Below are 19,020 nucleotides of genomic sequence, written 5' to 3'. Positions count from 1 at the left end.
GTCTGAGTATTTCAAAAACTGCTGATCTACTAGGATTTTCATGCACAATCATCTCTAGGGTTTACAGAGAATGGTCCAAAAAAGAGAAAATATCCAGTGAGCAGCAGTTGTGTGGATGAAAATGCCTTGTTGATGCTGATGACTGATTAGAGATGATAGAAAGGCAACAGTAACTCAAATAACCACTTGTTACAACCAAGGTATGCAGAATAGCATCTCTGAACACATCGAACCCTGAAGCAGATGGACAACAGCAGCAGAAGACCACACAGGGTGCCACTACTGTCAGCTAAGAACAGGAAATGGAGGCTACAATTCACACAGGCTCACCAAAATTGTGACACTAGAAGATTGGAAAAACATTGCCTGGTCTGATGAGTCTCGATATCTGCTGAAACATTCAGATGATAGGGTCAGAGTTTGGCATAAAGAACATAAAAGCATGGATCCAACCTGCCTCAACAGTTCAGTCTGGTGTTGATGGTGTGGGAGATATTTTATCGGCACAATTCGGTACCAATTGAGGATCATTTATATGCCACAGCCTACCTGAGTATTGTTGCTGACCATGTTCATCCCTTTATGACTACAGTGAACCCATCTTCTGATGGCTACTTCCAGCAGGATAATGCACCATGTCACAAAGCTCAAATCATCTCAGACTGGTTTCTTGAACATGACAATGAGTTCACTTTACTCAAATGGCCTCCACAATCACCAGATCTCAATCCAATAGAGCATCTTTGGGATTTGATGATGGAACGGGAGATTCGCATCATGGATGTGCAGCCACAACAATCCATGAATCCATGCCATGAAGCATTAAGGCAGTTCTAAATGCAAAAGGAGGTCTAAAGGCCCGTTAACACCAAGAACGATAACTATAAAGATATTAGTGTCCACACCAGCGAATGATATTGTCTGTGTATTCTAAACACACGCGTCTGCTGATTGTAATTGGCTGTCAATGTTTTTATCATTCATCAGAAAAAAAAATCATTCTGAAAGTGATTCCAATTATATGGTTTCTCTGTGCCTTTATCATTATAGCTTTGGTGTGGACTCTGCTATTCCTTAATATTGAGAACGATTTTTAGAACTATATCTTTATCATTATTTTTATAGTTCGTGCGAACGGGCCTTAACCTGGTACTAGCAAGGTGTACTTAATAAAGTGGCCAATGAGTGTATAATGTTATGTATATGACAGTCCCAGTCATAGTTATTTATAATCTGCATTGTTGTTTGTCCTGCTCGCTCACGTGGAAGAGATAATCACTGTAGCACTACAATGAAGCAATTTATTGCTGTGAAACTCAACCAAATGCATCTTACACAAGTTAAAATAATATATCCATGATATATGTAAACCAGCCGAAATGTTTTAAAATCACTTGCACCCTACCTGATTGAAAAAATCCAGTCTTTCACTCTGTCTGTGTCAGATTTAAATCCCTGCCGCCAAATTGCTTCTCCTCTGTTGGTCAGGGATTATGGAAAGTGAAACTTAAATCTATAGGTGTGGTTGGATTTATTTACGCACGTTAAAATATTTATTTGAAGCTTATTTATTTTCAGATTCTTATTTATTGTATTATTTAATAGGCTGTATATTAACTTACTGGGAGAAAACCAGTAGATCTATGTCAAATTAGACATCATGAGCACCACCATATAGCCAAAATGGCAGGATCATAACACCCCACGAATATTCAACTGTGAGGGTGCTTCTCAAACGGATGGCTGTATCCTACTGAGGCTGCGTCCTTCCTAGTTGTCCTTCAGTGTCTTGTAGGCTAGACTACTCCTCGGAATTAAACACTAGAATGAGACAGTCTAGTAAGTGCATGTGTCTACATCACATATGTTCCCTCCCTCACCGTCACAGCACTAAAACACTAATAAAATGTAGTTTTGGAAAAATACTTTGTATTACAAATCTTTATATTATTTAGCTTTCTATTAATGCCATACAATGAATCAGTCGTTTAGTCTTCCCGTGGCTTAAATTATTGGCCGTTTAGTGTTTTGTAAGTAATTTACCCCAAACAAAAGATAACATCTGTTCTTTCAAATCCGAAAACATTATTTTTGTCTTACATAGCATAATAAATACAGATAAGCTCAGTTTACTGACTCGTTTTTCGTCCGTTTATTTTCATGAAATGGAATGGGTACAAAGGATTGTGGGTGATTGAAGGTCACAGAGGATACATTCCATGCATCCTTCAAATTCAGCTGAATGAAGGATGTGAAACGAAAGCTGCCTTCCAAGGATCCTTCTGATTGAGTTGGCCTTCAGCGACGTTTGATGACGTGGCAGGCAAGATATACAGGCTTCACAGGATGCAGCTTTCCGGTTGAGAAGCACCCTGAGATTGGTAGTTGAATCTGGCTCCTCCTATCGAAGCATCATATCTTTGACTATTCAGGGTCACCCCTAATTATAAATATTATTATTATTATTATGATTAGGCAGCCTATTATAATTCACTTTAAGCACCGCATTTCACACACACACGTGCAAATGAGGATTAGAGCCTGTAGCCGGTGAAGGAGTCTACTGATATATGAAGGTATTTCATTGCAGTTTAACAAGTAACCTGAATGGCTTATTTATGTGCAATATTTTAACCGAGCCCTCACTAACTGAGTTTAATGCCACAGTTGGGCTATGATAGAATGCATCTCATTCTTGTTTCTGCGGCGGTGCATCAGGCTCATGCGTGGTCCAGACTGCTGATGTATCCATTCAATTTAACTTTACTCCAAATATATGAACTTACCTGTTTTAAATACTTTATATTTAATGTGTTCGTTTATGTATATTTAGTGTTAAACTGTTGGTCTTTAAATTAAATATACTACTGATTTTGCAGACCTTTAAGACCGATAACATCTGTGCGCCGATGCGGCAAAATTTGTCACAGGACGCAACTGTTGTGTCCGAATATATATAAACTAGCTGTTTTAAATATAGTATTTTTATATTTAACATGTTAGTTTATCAGTATGTTTGAAAGTATATTTTTCTGATTATTGGTGATTCCATAGGGCTCACTCTTGCGCACCCGTCAGTTTAAAACACTAAATAGTTATGCTATGACAAGAACTAAGAGTCTCTCTCTTGCCCCACCCATGCACGATAATATCATGTATTGTCGATCTCATGGACTGACGATATGATGATTTGAAAAATATTGCCCAACACTACTGGATATTGGATGCTATAGCCTTGGTTAATGCCTCAGCTGACTTGCAGTGGCATATGCGTGTGAGAGCCCACTCCACCAGAGGAATGACCTCCTCCTGGGCTTGGTCCAGCGGCATTTCTATCGGTGTTATTTGTGTGCCCACCAGCTGGTTGTCGCTGTCTACCTTCATGAGGTTCTAAAATTTGGACATCTCTGCCCAGCAGGCATGTGTTATTTACCTAATCCCATTATAAGTGGTTATGGTTATGTTATGTTTTTTTTATATTATTGGCTCATGCTTACAGTAGCCCAGGGCTGGGCTCATAGAGCGGGTTCGTTCTGCACTTGCTTATAGCACAGCACTATTGGACGTGTTCCTCAAAAGCATGTCAATGCATTGGGAGAGACCATTCAAAAGGGAACGCTCTGGTTACTAACATAACCTCAGAGTAAAGAGGAGTTTACCCATAAGAATGTCAACGCAATGCTTGTTCCCTTATCTCAGGGAACTGAGGTTATGTTAGTAACCAGAGCATTTCTTATACATTAATTAGACATTTGGAGTGCACAAATCACTGTTTTCAAACAGTTTTCCCAGAACACTCCCCTAACTGCTATGAGAAAACAGACTGCTCCACCCTGATGCATGTCACTGATGATCAAAGGTTGCTGTATAAATGTTTGTTTCTCATTTTAAAGGCAATCAAATGTGATTAATTAATTATTTTATAATCTATCCACAGGATCTATTATCTCTAATAAAAGCTTTCTGGATCAGTTAACAGAACCTGACAGAACAGAACTTAAATAAATGACAATCAGCTAAAATCTGATCTCCAATAAATTATTCTACATCAATTTATATCTCAAGAATGTGGTTTTACTGTCATATTTTTCTATTTGTCTGTTATAGCCATAAAAAAAAGAGTCAAATACAGTGGATAAAAAGTACTCCTATTATTTAATCTTTCAGATCTCATAATCTATTTTAGAACTTCATAAAGTTGTGAATAAAACATTACTTGATTGATAAATTCTAATATAAGTATGTTACACTGTGAATGAGACGTTGAAATGTTTTTTATGGCTTTCTGTACGTTGAATTGTTCCACAGCAAATTACTTGTCAGCTCTTCTCAGTCAGACCACATCCTCTGAGAAACTGATGCACAGGTGTTTGCAGACTTTACTGTTCATTTCTGATCTGAAACCAGTGATATGGTTTCTGTTAGTCACTAGGATTGGGCTTTGGGCAAGGAAGCGTAGCTTATAAAACATCAGGGCAAATGTTGGGTTTGTTTACTAAGCCTTTGAATAAAATAAATCAATTTCATGCCAAACTGTATGTATTAGAATTGAATAATCCAATTTGTAAAGTTACTTAAAAATCATAAGGGCACTTTACCAGTCACCACTATCGACATTGAGAGGGTAGAATTTTGAATGTTAATTTCTTCAGTTTTACATTTTGTTCCCCTCTTATCTTGAATATTGATTTACATCTTTTTGTATTATGGAAAATTTAAGAAGTGTAATGTATTAATTTGTAGACAAGAATCAATAAAACTAATTAATAACAACATTTGTTCTAATTACTTAAAGAGAATGTGTATTTTACTCCTTGAAACAAATGGCATTCCTTTTCTAAATAATAATCTAAATAATAATGATAATTATGAATGATTGAATAATTTAATCCAAAACGTTAGTGAAAGAATGTGTTTTATTCGCGGTCACTATTGTAACCAATGGAAAACTACAGAATTAAAAAAAAAAATGCTCAGTTGCTCAATAAGAGCCGAAAGAAACAAAAGAAAAAAAAAAAAAAACAATGTAACATTATTTAACATTGACATATTTATTATTAATATATATTAAATATATGTCAAAGTCGAAAATAGTTACTTTTACAGTATTACTGTTAGGCTATATTGTATTTTTTATTAAGCTAAATAAATGCAGTCTTGGCGAGCTTAAAAAAAAAACATAAAAAAATTACCCTAGGATTTTGAACGTTGAAGTTGCTAGGATGATAATCAAATTAGAAAATTATAGACACTTTGAATATCATATGACCCGTGAAAGTTGAATCTGTATTAGCCTAACATTTTGATCTTTGACACTGCCATCATCTTTTAGAGATCTCTTTTTATTAGACTTTATACTAGCCATATAAAATCTTCACGTGAAGTCAAAACATCTGCAATTTCATTCATAACTTTGATAACTTGAAAACACAAAATCTATTTTAGAACCCTCAAACTCTGAAGTATGTTCATATATATTACCAATGGGATATATTTCCATTCAACACAGAGATTTCCAGGCAGATGAGATCCTGAATTATTAGATGGCTTGGTGACTGTCATGAGTGTTAGTTAGTCAGAATGTAAGTTCAATAGGAGTTCTACACAACATCCGGGCATTCCACCGCTTGCGCAGAATCGGAATGGCGGAGGTAAGTGAGCTGCGAGGCTCGGGGGAAGAACAACACAATGATTAAATGATTCAGCCGCTCCGATACACTTTAACAACCAACCGCGCATTAACGGACAGCTTAAGACCCGGTCCGTCTGATCGAGCGACTCAGAAAACGGCAAAGCTAGACGGTCATTAATAAGGAGGAAGTTAAAATGGGAGCACTCCTCAGCGTTTCGCCACTCTATCTATCTCTACGTCTGTGTGCGTTCACGAGCGTTTAATTCGCCAGATCGAGCGCCGTTCGAGACAACGGGAGAGCAGCGCGAGCGCTGGTGCTGAAGTGTGCCCCAGGTGCGCGCGGAGCGGGACGGATGGCTGGTCTAAAGTTTCAAAACTTCAGACACTGTCACTGCCTCCTCGACTTCCCTAAAAGTGTTTCCTTCTCGCACCGGTTCAGTCACGGTGCAAATGTTCAGCACTGGCTTACAGGAAAGCGCCTGAGTGACTAACTTCACCAACGCTCACGCATACAAATATACAAATGCGTTTAGCGGTGACGACGACAAGAAACTTAAAAAAGACGCTTTAAATATGTTTGTGGTGTTTAGAACTCTCTGCTTTGAGTTTTAGACTAAATCTAGAAGTGTTTTATGAGGTAAACAGAGAGAGAATTTAGCGCTATATAGCTTTTTCTAAGGCAGACTTGTTATATTAGAAGACAAAGTATCTAGATTTTACTTATAGTGGTGATATAGCAATTTTGGTCAGTTTCTTGAAGGTTAATGTCACATTTGAAACTACCAACAACTCTTATTTTGGTGTAAACTATGTCTAACATAATAGCCTATATTTTTGCAAGGGCTTATATTCTGAAAGATCTAATAGAATTCATAGCTTTTGTCTAATGAGTTCTGAATATCTTTTCTTGGAACATTTACCACACAGCTGAGTTTTGAATATATTTCACTATGCTCTTCATAAACCATCTTGAATTCGTCTAAAAGTCTATGAAGAGTAATTAACAATAATTGTATCTATGCTATTGTGCAATTTATGGTTTCTGTGTTAGAAGTTTGCAAGGATATTCTATGAGTTTGTACAGCCATAAGGTTTACTGTGTAAGTACTTAATTTCAGATGTTAAATAGTAGGCCTATGTGACAAGTGTTATTGATAATCACACTGGTTTATGTATTTTCTGTCTGTCATAACGTTTATTTACCAGGTGGATTTGAGATGATGTAACTAGTGGCTTTTGCCCCCATAAATTCAGAGGCTAATTTTACATTTAACCAACATTTAACAATTCATTTTAAACAATTGTTGTTCTAAAATTTGAATTTAATTAGAATTATTTGCTCTGGCTGTGCTTTAGCTGTGCGAATGGGCTCCAAGGACCAGTGGTTTAGTCGTTTAGACATTTTCCACCAGGGCTATGCGTGGCCGCTGGAGGCCCTTCTCCGGGCAACAACGTTCCTAGAGGAGCAGGACAGGAGCCTGGAGGCCCTGCGGAGGCAGGCAATAAAGATGGCAACCAAGACCCATGCAGTGAGTGAAACATTTTCTAGCTATGTATTGATAGATTGTGTAAGATTCCCATTGTGTTCGATCACCTTTCCACAGGGTGGTGAGAAGACCCTTGAGCAACTGCTGGCACTTTATGGGTACAACGTGCCTGATCCTGTCCTGCAACAACAACAGGAGCCGAATGAACTGGCAGCCAGTCTGCCTGAAATGACACTGGACAAGGTTACTATAACTAAAATAATCAAAGTATTTGTTTAAAGTAACTATCTGCGCTTATTTGTAAAATGGGTGCGACCATATTTAAATTGAATGTGCGAGGCTTCCAATGTAATTTGCTTAGAATTATTTTACCTGTATAAAAACTAGGGCTGCCCGCTAATAGTCGACTAATCATTAGTCAACCAGAAGAGGTTTTATTAGAGGTACAATTTTATTCGTCGCTTAGTCGCAGAAAGAAAATTCACGTTGGCAGATCCTTAGTGGCTGATCTATGGTAAATCAGTTTTTTATCTAAATTAGTTGATTAGACTACTAGTCGACCAGAAAAATGCTTAATCGAGGGCAGCCCTAATAAAAACAGTCTGGTTTTTGTATTGGAATAATTAATAAAAATAATTATTTTATTATATTATCATGATCTTAAAAACACAAGTTTGTAGTACAAATAGTTTACTGAACTTTCTTATTCTTCAAGACATTTACCAATTAATGAATCGGAAGTCTCGCACATTCAAAGAGAAAGCTTACCTCCGTGTCGCAAAGTGTGGATAAAAAAGCTATCTTTTAAATAAAGGTGTATCTAAAAAAGATATTGTATGCACTCCAAAAAGATAACCAGTTTGTTCTCAGGTGCGTAAAACAAGAAAAATGTGCTCAACCAAAAATGTCCGCACACTGAAAGACATACAATTACACCCAAGGCAAGTGTCTATCACAAAAATTACTTGAATTTAACATCTACAGGGTGACAAAAGTGCAAAAAGTGAAGTGTAAAAGAAATATTAAAAAAAAATACACTTTTCTAAAGGTGTGGTAACCTTTAAAAAAAGAAAACTAAGAAAATCAAAAGTGTAGCCATGTAAAAAAAAAAAAAAAAAAGTGTATTTAAAAGTGTAGCTATTAAGTTCAACTCACACATAAGTGACTTTTAAACAATGCAGTTTTCTGTAGGTCAACTTGGCGAATTCGTGTGACCAAATTGAACCCATTGTGAAGTAATTTGCCTGCAAGTGAAAATCCCTATATCATGGATATCTATTTAAAATGACTTGATATTGTCCTCAAAAATTCACAGAACAACAATAAATGCGACTACAACTTATCTCTTTTTTTTTGTTGCTTGACCTCCTCAGTAGAATCTTAAAATGCTCCTTGTAACTTCTTTAGGAAACTTAGAAAGTGAAAATTCTGCCTTATAACTGGAAATTAAGTAAATCTTTTTATAGGTTCAGCTAGGTAAAGCTCTATTCTCAGGAGGGGAGGATCTGGACAGCCATTCCTCTGCTGAAGACCTCACACTCTCTGTCACGTCTCATTCATCTGACCTCTCACAGTGTCACCTAAGAGGTACAACATCAAATTACAAAGGCACTTTTGTCATGTACTGTCAACTCCTAAGCTAATATTCTTCTAAGCAGTGTCAGTCCTTAGCAGTTCTGGTTGCGTTTTTTATTTTATATTTTGTTAAAGCTGATTTTTACACACTGCACATATATTTGGAAATTTTATCATATTTGTCTGTTACATATCTTGTTGGCAACTTAACACATTTAGTGTGAATTTTCTATGAAAAAATTATTTTTTGTTTTCAAAAATGTTTGGGCTCAACTCTTAAAAAGTTCTTTACTTTACAAGGTGATGACAAAGACACTTCAGTCAGCTGCTCCGAAGATGACTCAGAAAGCACCTCTATCCCGTCCAGTGATGGCCGCAAGGTAAAGAAAAATAAATAAATAAAATTAATGTTATAGTTTATTGTGTTTATATTTTATTTCATGTTTATGATCATGATAATAATAATAATTATTTTTATTAATTATTACAATACAAATACCAATTTGTAATAACAAGCTGCATAACAAACTAATAACAAACAGACAATAATTGTGAATTGCGAATGACACTGGAAGCCTTGCATATTCAATTTACAAACGGTTTAATTTTATTTTATTTTACTTTTTATGCATTGCTTTGCATCGCGCCACATAAACATAAAACCATGTCTTCATTTATGATCGGAGGAATGACAAACAACAAGCTCTACTCTACACTGCTCTAAACTCACATTTGAATCATCAGTGGCAAATCCTTTAAATATGTAAACGTACTTACTGACTGTGAGTCAGAACAGCCGACATTGTCGTCTTCTCTCCCAGGATCAGGAATCAGTCCTCCATAAAATGTGCTGAACACATCTGAATATTTGGGATGAACTGTTCTGGAGCAGTGTTGTAAATACAACTTAACCACTCATTTCTAGTTGTGTCCTCTTTCGGAAGGCAAAAAGAAGTATTGCTGCTTTCACAATGATGCAGAGTCTCCACAACATGGTGCCGGCGGCCTTATTTCTTTGCGTAAACATTTGGGGGTGTTATGCAAATCTTCCCACATCGTGACATACCCTGTAGACGTGGGGGCGTTTAAACAAGGCATTTTAGGAAGGCATGGACAAGTCTGAACTTTTATTAAGAATATCTCTTCGGGTTTGAAACTTTAGTCCGTGCAACTTTATGGATCTTATCTATTCATGAACAGCTTGTAACACTCCAAAGAGAAAGGAAAACTTGAAATTGCATCATATGACCCCTTTAAAAACATTGCAGTAATGCTTTTGTGCCATGTTTTGTTTATCAGGACATCATGGTCGGCCCCCAGTATCAGGCTATAATTCCTTCTCTCTGTACACACACTTTTTCTGAAAGAGGTGAGTGTCTTCTGTTGTCTGGTGTTCTTTATGCTGGCTCCAGCGATGTGATTTCAGTGGTCTGTTTTGCATAACTGACCTGTTCCCTGGGATCCACACCTGTTTTGTTACTGTTATCCCCAGTCTATGAAAATGAGGACCAGTTATTGTGGACCCCAGATGTGTTGTCCAGTCTGGCTGTAGAGAAGTTTTTGCTTGAAGTCCAGAGAAAAGGGAGTGACGACGGACCTACAAACACTTTGACCACAGGAGATATAATCAAAGACAATGACCAGGTTGGGTTGAATCACACAGATGCAGTACATGTCTTTTTATACAGTTTGGTTGCTGATGCTTACTTAGCAATGTAATTTTGGTATTACTTATTATTAAAGTACTGATATATTTGTTATATATTTTATTATATATTATATTTTAATGTTCTCAGGTTTTGTTTTAATTAAAGATTTAGGATTTTTTATGTTTTTCTAATATATATTTCTATATAGTTTTTATTTATTTTTATTTCAATTCTGGTCATTTTAGTGCATTAATTATTTCACTTATCTGCCAAGACAAAATTTCTAATTTTCGTTTACTTTTAATGAAAAAATAATGGTCCAAGAATAGATCCCAGTGGGACCCCTGAACTTTTGTTAAAATCTACATGAAATCAAAATTTACACTGTTTACTAGGACTGCACGATGAATCGAAATTAAAGTGGAAAGTCGATAAATCCTGATAAGGCAGAAGCTGTGACAATATATGGTTCGTCTCAGTATAATTTGTATTATAATAAAGTATATAATAATGCAATGCTAATCGACATAGACTTTATTTATCACTGCTTAGAATACTGTGAAATATATTGTGTGCCCTATTCTGTGCAAGAAGCCACATCATCTCACAGAAGGATTTATTTCAAGCACATGAGTTTGGAGTAAAAACATGTTATTAAATCTGGTATTTTCATGTGCTTTCAGATGGAACAGCATTTACTACACAGAGTTCACTGACAAGATACGCACTCAAACAGATTTCACAATCGCAGAAGGATTTCTTTGATTTCAGAATCACTGTGATTATGAACGTGATTTTGCATAGCATTGTCAGTGACCTACTGCTCTGTGTAGTAAATGCCGCTCCATCTGAAAGCACGTGCTGGAGATTTATTATTAATCACAGAACCAGCTTTACTGAAGCTAGCCCTGCTATTTACTTTGTTAGCGCACAATACTAGCCTTGAGGTGAACAATTTATCAGTGCAATTTGATCCACAGAAAAAAAAACTTGTCCCTGACCAAGGATTTTCATAGTCAAATCAGAATTTTTAAATTTTGCTGATATTCGACTTATAGTCGAATCATTATTTCGGGGGGCGGGGCGAAATACATTACCAAGAGGCAAGTTAGACATTTGACAGTCATAATTACATTAACACACAGGGAAAATGTGTAACAGATGCCTTGCAGATACAAAAATAATGTTTTAATTAAACGGTAGTTAAAATGAAACATAAGGGCTCGCTACCCCGATGTCCCAGCACTATTGTGTTCTACAGTCTTGCTATTAAAATGTATCAGCACTCCACCCAATGTCTTAAATACCGATCTCCCGTGGCTTGGATGTCTTGAAGATAACTGACTGTCTTCAGAAAGCTTTCATTGGCATTTTGATAAATTTTACCTATAATTCCTGATAAAGCAGCGTTTATGAGCGCGGAGCTGCTTTGTGACCAGCCGAGTGGTGAATGCTGAATGAAGTAGTATTTGATAGCAGGTTTTTAATCAATGGGATTTAACTCAATTTATTTCCTATAATAAACGCTTTTTTATTTGTACAACACAACATTAATATTACGACTTAAAAGCTATCTTCACAAAATGCTGTTTCTGAAATCATGAACATGTCTGTGTAGCTCTGAATGAACTCTTTTTGTGGACGCGTTCTTCACGCAACAATGTGTCACTGACAATATGAAGCGAAACTTAAATATATAGGGCTAGTTGGATTTATTCATGCACGTTAAAATGTTAAATTTAAAGCTGCTTTTTTACAACATTAACATAATAGGCTGTTTATTAACTTTGGGAGAAAACCGGTAGTTCTATGTGAAATCAGACATTTTGAGCACCCCCATACAGCCAAAATGGCATGATCATAACACCCCGCGAATATTCGGCTGTGAGACTGGTAGTCGAATTGTGCTCCTCCTATCGAAGCATCGAATTGGCAACAATTCGGGGGCACCCCTAGTAATCTTTAATCGTAATCTGAAAATGTACTTCCTCTGGAATAGCATTCTGTTTGCTGCAAGCAAGAGATCAAAATGTCAGGTTTTCTTTTTTTGTGAATATATGTAATGATGTTTCAAACAATGGAATAAGAAAATAAGAAAATATATTTAAATGCTTAAGATTCTGCACTGTTTTAGTTAAGTAATCAATGATTTTGTGTGTTTGAAAGATTTTACTCCAAATTATGCTGGAAAACATTATCATCAGGTTTAGCCCAAACTTGTGGAGTTCATGCCGCTCTGGTGCTGCTGTCATTAAAGCAAAACAGTAACTTGCCAAATATTAAGACATTTTGTCTCTTGTGTAGTGGTCTCCTTCTTTTTGTTCCTCACTGTAACTTTTTGTCTGTAGTGGTTCATATTTGATCTTTCAGTGTTTGAACTTGCTTTCAATGGTCTTTCATTCGATGTCTTTTGTAGGCACTATTTGAGCTAGTGAAATGCAGCTTTAATGCAGAAGAGGCACTAAGAAGATATCGCTTTAATGTCAAGGTTTTCAATGGTAAGGCCTCTGTAATCGTCCTGCTTTTTCTCTCTTTGTGTTATCAAACCTTATTTAGAAGGCAGTCAAAAAAATTAAATCCATGCAACCATTTCCCAGGATGTATAGCAAGTTAATTTTATTGTAAAAAAAAATATATTGTTCCAGAAGAGCTTTGTGGCTGGAGTGAGGAGGAGTGTCGTAACTTTGAGTATGGTTACCGTGCCCATGGCAAGAACTTCAACCTCATACAGGCCAACAAGGTGAAAGCCCAAATCTGAACAAGTTTTCTCATGACATGCATTGTTTTCAAGTAGAGATTGCTGCTTATTTTTTATTTTATTTTTTTAAAAGAAATGAGAGTCCTTTAATGTGTAGGTATCTCTTATTTGCCTTCACACAGGTCCGCACGCGCTCAGTTGGCGAGTGTGTAGAGTACTACTACAAGTGGAAGAAATCAGAGCGGCATGAGTATTTCACACAGCAGGCCACCAAGCTGGGTCGGAAAAAGTGCAATCTGCCATCTGGCAACATGTGAGTTTTTTTTTTTTTTTTTAAGAACTGCTCACCAATGAATCCTCTGCAGTGAATGGGTGCCATCAGAATGAAATTTCAAAAAACTGATAAAGCATCGCAATAATTCACAAGTAACTCCAGTCTATCAATTAACATTTTGTGAAGTGAAAAGGATGTGTTTTAACTTCTGGCTAAAATGTTATTCCATAATCCAAATAACGCTTCATCCAGTGAAAAGCTTGTAAATGGTGATTGATCAGTGCATATTTCTCTTCTGATTCAGATGTCTTAATGATTTCTTTCAAGAATGTATCATTTCACTTCACAGTACATTAATTGATGAACTGGACATGTGTGGATTATTGAGATGTTTTTATCAGATGTTTAGACTCTCATTCTGACGGCACCCATTCGCTGCAGAGAATTTCTCCAATTCTGTTCGACATGTGTGGATTATTGAGATGTTTTTATCAGATGTTTAGACTCTCATTCTGACGGCACCCATTCGCTGCAGAGAATTTCTCCAATTCTGTTCAGCTGAAACACAAATTTATCTACAACTTGGATTGCATGAGAGTCAGAAAATCAGATTTTTTTTTAATCTGAATTAAGTTTACAAAATGTTTCAGCCTTTTTTTTTTTCAGCTGTGACAAATGAAAAGAACCAGGACAAATTTTGTCAGACTAAAGAGTTTTTACTTTTTTAAAACAATGATCTGATGATCCTTAAATGTGTTTCTCTCAGAGAAGATGCTGGGCCAGATGGAAATACTGGTGATTTGGAAGGTGCCAATCAAGGTTTGCCAGTTAGGACTTCCATTCAACTCCAACCTCCATCGCCACCTGCAGTCATGGAGCCGGATAAACAAGGTATGCTCTACTAGTTCTTAGATATTATACACTTACTTTATTAGTTAATGGAAACCATCCATTGGTACCAGTTTCTTAATTTTCGTCCCTCATTTATGTTCATTTAATTCCAACATAATATCATTTTTTTCTTGATTTTGGTCTGGATGGTCAATGGGTTATGATTTGTTTCATTGTTGTTTTCCATCTGCCAGCATTTTTCCCATTGTGTTTGTGTTATGTTTTGTCATCTTTAATTTGGTCATACGATCCAGAGGACAGCCTGAATTGCACAGCTCAGTTTCATGGTCGTCCACGACGGAAACGCACGCCACGCTTCCTATTAAAGCCCTGAGCTTCCTGCTCACTGACAGCCTAAAACTGACAGAAACACAGGTAAAAACAGGAAATGGATCATTCCTGTTATGCAGCACATTTTCATGCCCGTGTCATTTATGTGTCATTAATATTTAACTTAAAGTTAAGTTTGAAATCATATCAGTTAAATTGTATCATAATGTATCATATTCTCTAAAGTGTTTCAAGAAATAGTTATTTCTTTCATTTATATAATCAAAATGTTCTAAACACAACTTTTTGAGGTTTTTTAAATGTATTTGTTCCTGTGTCCTCAGTATCCTGTTATTCATGTTAAAACATTCCACCTTGTTAGATAAAATTACAGAAATGTACATATCAAAATTTCACAATATGGGTAAAAAAAACCTAACTTTTGCTATTTGTTTACATCAGTGATATATTAGTATAAATTACAGTTATTACTATTTTAGAATTTTATAACAGTTTGAAAAGTTTTTTTGTATTTTCCGTTTTCTTTTAAGTGCTTTTGCCATTTTTATTAGTTTTATTTAGAATATTTCTACTTAGCTTTAATCAATTTCAGGTTCAGATTTACCAATTTTAGTACTTTAACCAACTTCAAATGTATTATAATTTTCAAGTTTTTCCATCTATACTATTTATTTCTTACCGCAGCCTTACTTCAATTAACCAAAAGTAATTTTTAATAGTTTTTGTTAACAATAACATATCAAAAACTCAAAAGAAACTTTCAGGTCCCTAATTTTAGCTATTTGTTAACACCCTGTTCAGTTCCATCCTGTTCTATTTTCATACCATTGTGAAAAGAGCTAAGCTGTAATTAATTAAGTTAAAGTGTCTGAACTTGATCAATGCATATTTGTTAAATCTAAGAACTGCAAAACAGGTATGACCCAAATACTACAATAATACACAGAGTGGAACTTCTAGAGAAGGTTCTTGCCAAAGTACAAAAGAATCTCAAACACCTTAAATTTTTTTCGGTTTTCCCTCAATATTCATCCACATTTTCTTTATTCTGATTGTTCCATTGTTCCAGGTTCTGAGCGAAACAGTGGAGAGATGGAACTATATGCAGGATCTTGCTCAAGCCCACAGGGGCAGCAGTCGTTCAGCCAATTCTCGTTTCAGCCACCAGCGCTCCAGACGTCAGATGTGTCCTCCCGGTCCCCCAAGCTTTACCTCTCCTCTCTATCCTGTAGCCACTCCATCCCTTCTCCTCAGCCAGACTCAGGGCTCCTTGGAGCAGGTTTTTCCCAGCTACGACTGGGGTCCTTTCCTGAAGATCCTGCACCTGCTTGCTCAGAGACCATTGCTCCCAGAAGGCTTCAACTTCAACACCGTCCTCGTCTGTCCCATCCAGCCCAGATTTTGGGATAATAGGTAGCCTCTTGTGCCCACCTTACTGCGTCAGCTCCGCACCCATCAAACACAGCGACTCACCCATTCCAGATCTCTCATTCACCTGGAATTTGCAGTTGTCGTTTTCAGGCTACATAAGAAAAGCCTGAGTTACAGGCAGAGTTTGACCAAAAAAATAACATTCTGTCATCATTTACTCCCCTTCATGTCATTCCAAAACCTTCTGAGGAGCACAAAAGAAGATATTTCAAAGCTGAGTTTGTCAATACAATGAACGCCAACAGGGTCCAAAACTTGCATAATCCAAAAACAAAAAAAATGCATAAATGTAGCATAAATTTAATCCAAAAGTGCACTAACTTCATCTAATTTTCAGATCTTTTTCTAATATTCCCCATTGACTTAAATATTGAAGAAAGTAGGTCGTACAGGTTTGCAACAACGTAAGGGTGAGTAAATGACGATAGAAATTAAATATCTGGTAAACAATCCTTTTAATCAAAGAATGTGTTTATAATATTTAATCTGTGTTGCCTTTTAAACTACTAAACTAGTAACTGGGTGTTTTAGGGAGCTGGTTGTCTCGGTCAAACTGCTGTTTTTAATTGACTACCTAATTTTAAGCAGCTTTGGAAATATAAGAGGGTTTCCATCTCTTTGAGCTGTTTGGTCTCACTAAGACTCATTTTCAGTAACCGTTCAGTAATTTACTGCTTGTACAGTAAATTAGTTCCTTTCATTGCATATAGATCTTATAAACTTTTGAAACTACTTTATTAGATCACTTATTTCTTTTTGTTAAAGTAATGAGTTGACCCAAAAAATGAAAATGTTCTCACCCTCAGGCCATCCAAACTGCAGATGAGTTTATTTTTTTACACTTTACATCACTTGCTCACCAATGGATCCTCTGCAGTGAATGGGTGCCGTCAGAATGAGAGTCCAAACAGCTGATAAAAACATCACAATAATCCACACCAAATCTAGTCCATCAGTTCACAGTGACATGAAAATCTGTATATTTGTAAGAAACAAATCATTAAGGCAATTCATCTTCTGGACAAAATACCAGCCCATTAATCATAAAAATGCTTCTTCCAGTGAATAAGTCCAGCTACTTTTGTCCTCTCACAACAAAAACCACAGGCATATTTATTTTAAACCTCTTATTTTAAACTGGACTGGAGTGGTGTGGATTACTGTGATGTTTTTTATCAGCTGTTTAGTCTCTCATTCTGACGGCACCCATTCACTGCAGAGGTGAGCAAGTGACGTAATGCTGAATTTCTCCAAATCTTAGATGACCTGAGGGTGAGCACATTTTCAGCAAAATTACATTTTTGGTTGAACTATTTCTTTAAAGCATAAAATGTTTTGCTTTTAAAGAAGATATCGCGTGAACTGCTAATGCAGTCTCTTTGTCCTGTTTGTGGCGATACCCTCTAGCTTCCCGTGGTAGGTTGTCTTTGTGCAATAAAAAAAATAATACAAGTTCCTCAGGGGCTCCGATCGTTTCCCTCTCGGTCTGGTCCGTCAGTACTTCAGTACTAAGTGTTGAAGAGGGGTTTTTGTAATGGTTTATGAATATACGCTCCACATATGCTTCGCCAACAGATGTAATCCTGACGTAAGTGGCAGATTCACTGCATTAAGTTTCTCAGGTTTTGCAGCCAGTTTGGGCATCTGTTGGATTTGTGTGAAGCCACAACCTTTCAACTCCGCATACTACCCACAATCCCTCGCTACCCAGAGAAAACTGGCAACGTCAAATCTAGTGTAGTACCTCATTTGTGACTGGACTTCTGTTAGTTATGATTTGAAATCATCATCCTCATCCTCATGTACGATTCAGTGTTTTTTTTTGTTCATTGTTTAGTCGGCTTTAAGTTTTGACTATAGTTTACACAAGGTTCAGAAGATACGAAAGGAGACAAACACTGCCTTTGCTTATTTCACTTTTTATATATATATATATATATATAAAGCAATTTATGTATTACTGCTCCTGTTATTGATTTATTGTTCCTGTTATATTTTGTAAATAATAATAATAAAACTATTAGAAAACAAACTGTTGTATAGTTGAAATACACACTTAATGACAACTATACCCAGGTTTACCTATCAGTATTCATCATGATTAATTAATTTACACTAACATTAAAAGGTTTGAGGTCTTTTTTTTTTTTTTTGGAAGACATTCATCAAATTAATAATTTCAGCAAGGATGGATTAAAAAAGGTGATTAGTTAAGACATTTATAATATTACAAAAGTTTTTTTTTGTTGTTTTTTTATATAAATGCTGTTACTTTCATTGCATTAAAGAATCCTAAAACAAATGTATCACAGTTTCCACTACAGTAAGCATCACAACTGTTATTGATGATTAAGATATTTCTTGAGCGCCAAATCAGCATATTAGAAAGATTTCTGGAGGATTACGTGACACTGAAGACTGGAGTAATGATGCTGAAAATTTTTGGTTTGGAAAAGGTTTGTCACAGGAGTAAGCTACATTTTAAATGTACATCTATTCAAATAGAAAAAAAGTTATTTTAACTTGCAATAATATTTCACAATATTAGTTTTATCAAATAAATACAGCCTTAGTGAGCATAAGAGACTTCTTTTAAAAACCTTACCAAACCCTATATACATCTATAATTATTATTTTTAAATACCTTTAATATATTCGAGTTCTCTCTTCCATTAAGTCATAGTAAACATAGTAAATCACATATTAATACTGATTGATTTCCGTGCTCAGTTTTCATTTGTAATTACATCATTAGGTGACGTAAATGTAGACGCAATGCTTAAAGCACTCCTGTAGTAGTGTATTGTGTCCACTAGAGGGCAGATTAATATACAAGAGTCAAGCAAGAACAAATAATTAAAAAATTGTAATAAAAAGTAATCCGTCATTAAATCCAGTGATGTTACATCGCATTAGAGTACAACAACCAGTAGCCTGTTAATCATCAGGGATGCTTTTTTTTGTACCAGGACACATGGCTGTTACCTTCATCTATGAGCATTTGGAAATTAAAAGACCCAGGGGAACCAAAACATCCCTTTTAGTATTTTTTTAACAGTCATAAAGTAACGTTTCCCCGTAACGATCTGTTA

At 36.0% G+C, this 19,020-nt stretch overlaps 1 protein-coding gene across 2 annotated transcripts; it reads left to right on the top strand.

The window, feature by feature from the left end:
* Positions 1-5,603: 5,603 nt before the first annotated feature.
* Positions 5,604-17,900, top strand: LOC113065006 (mesoderm induction early response protein 2-like). Of its 2 annotated transcripts, none has more exons than XM_026236108.1 (13): positions 5,604-5,651; positions 6,989-7,161; positions 7,237-7,362; positions 8,586-8,706; positions 8,995-9,074; positions 9,994-10,063; positions 10,187-10,338; positions 12,760-12,841; positions 12,989-13,083; positions 13,224-13,354; positions 14,082-14,206; positions 14,461-14,581; positions 15,567-17,900. In XM_026236108.1, exons 2-12 carry the CDS (start codon positions 6,997-6,999, stop codon positions 14,538-14,540), a joined length of 1,227 nt encoding a protein of 408 aa, XP_026091893.1. In that variant the 5' UTR covers positions 5,604-5,651; positions 6,989-6,996; the 3' UTR covers positions 14,541-14,581; positions 15,567-17,900. The 2 variants fall into 2 exon arrangements, with proteins under 2 accessions (XP_026091893.1, XP_026091894.1); XM_026236109.1 differs by lacking the exon at positions 5,604-5,651 and adding an exon at positions 5,659-6,269.
* Positions 17,901-19,020: the final 1,120 nt, after the last annotated feature.

This window comes from Carassius auratus, chromosome 47 (genome assembly GCF_003368295.1).
Source record: "Carassius auratus strain Wakin chromosome 47, ASM336829v1, whole genome shotgun sequence".
Lineage (NCBI taxonomy): Eukaryota > Metazoa > Chordata > Actinopteri > Cypriniformes > Cyprinidae > Carassius > Carassius auratus.
The sequence above is the reverse complement of the archived record's forward strand: the minus strand, read 5'-3'. Positions and strand labels throughout refer to the sequence as shown.

What these genes read in the sequence shown, in the direction of transcription:
- LOC113065006 (XM_026236108.1), top strand. Translation starts at nt 6,997, where the DNA reads ATGGGCTCCAAGGACCAGTGGTTTAGTCGTTTAGACATTTTCCACCAG. An exon ending in TGGCAACCAAGACCCATGCA is followed by an intron (nt 7,162 to 7,236) that starts GTGAGTGAAACA and finishes ACCTTTCCACAG; the next exon opens with GGTGGTGAGAAGACCCTTGA. An exon ending in AATCTGCCATCTGGCAACAT is followed by an intron (nt 13,355 to 14,081) that starts GTGAGTTTTTTT and finishes TGTTTCTCTCAG; the next exon opens with AGAAGATGCTGGGCCAGATG.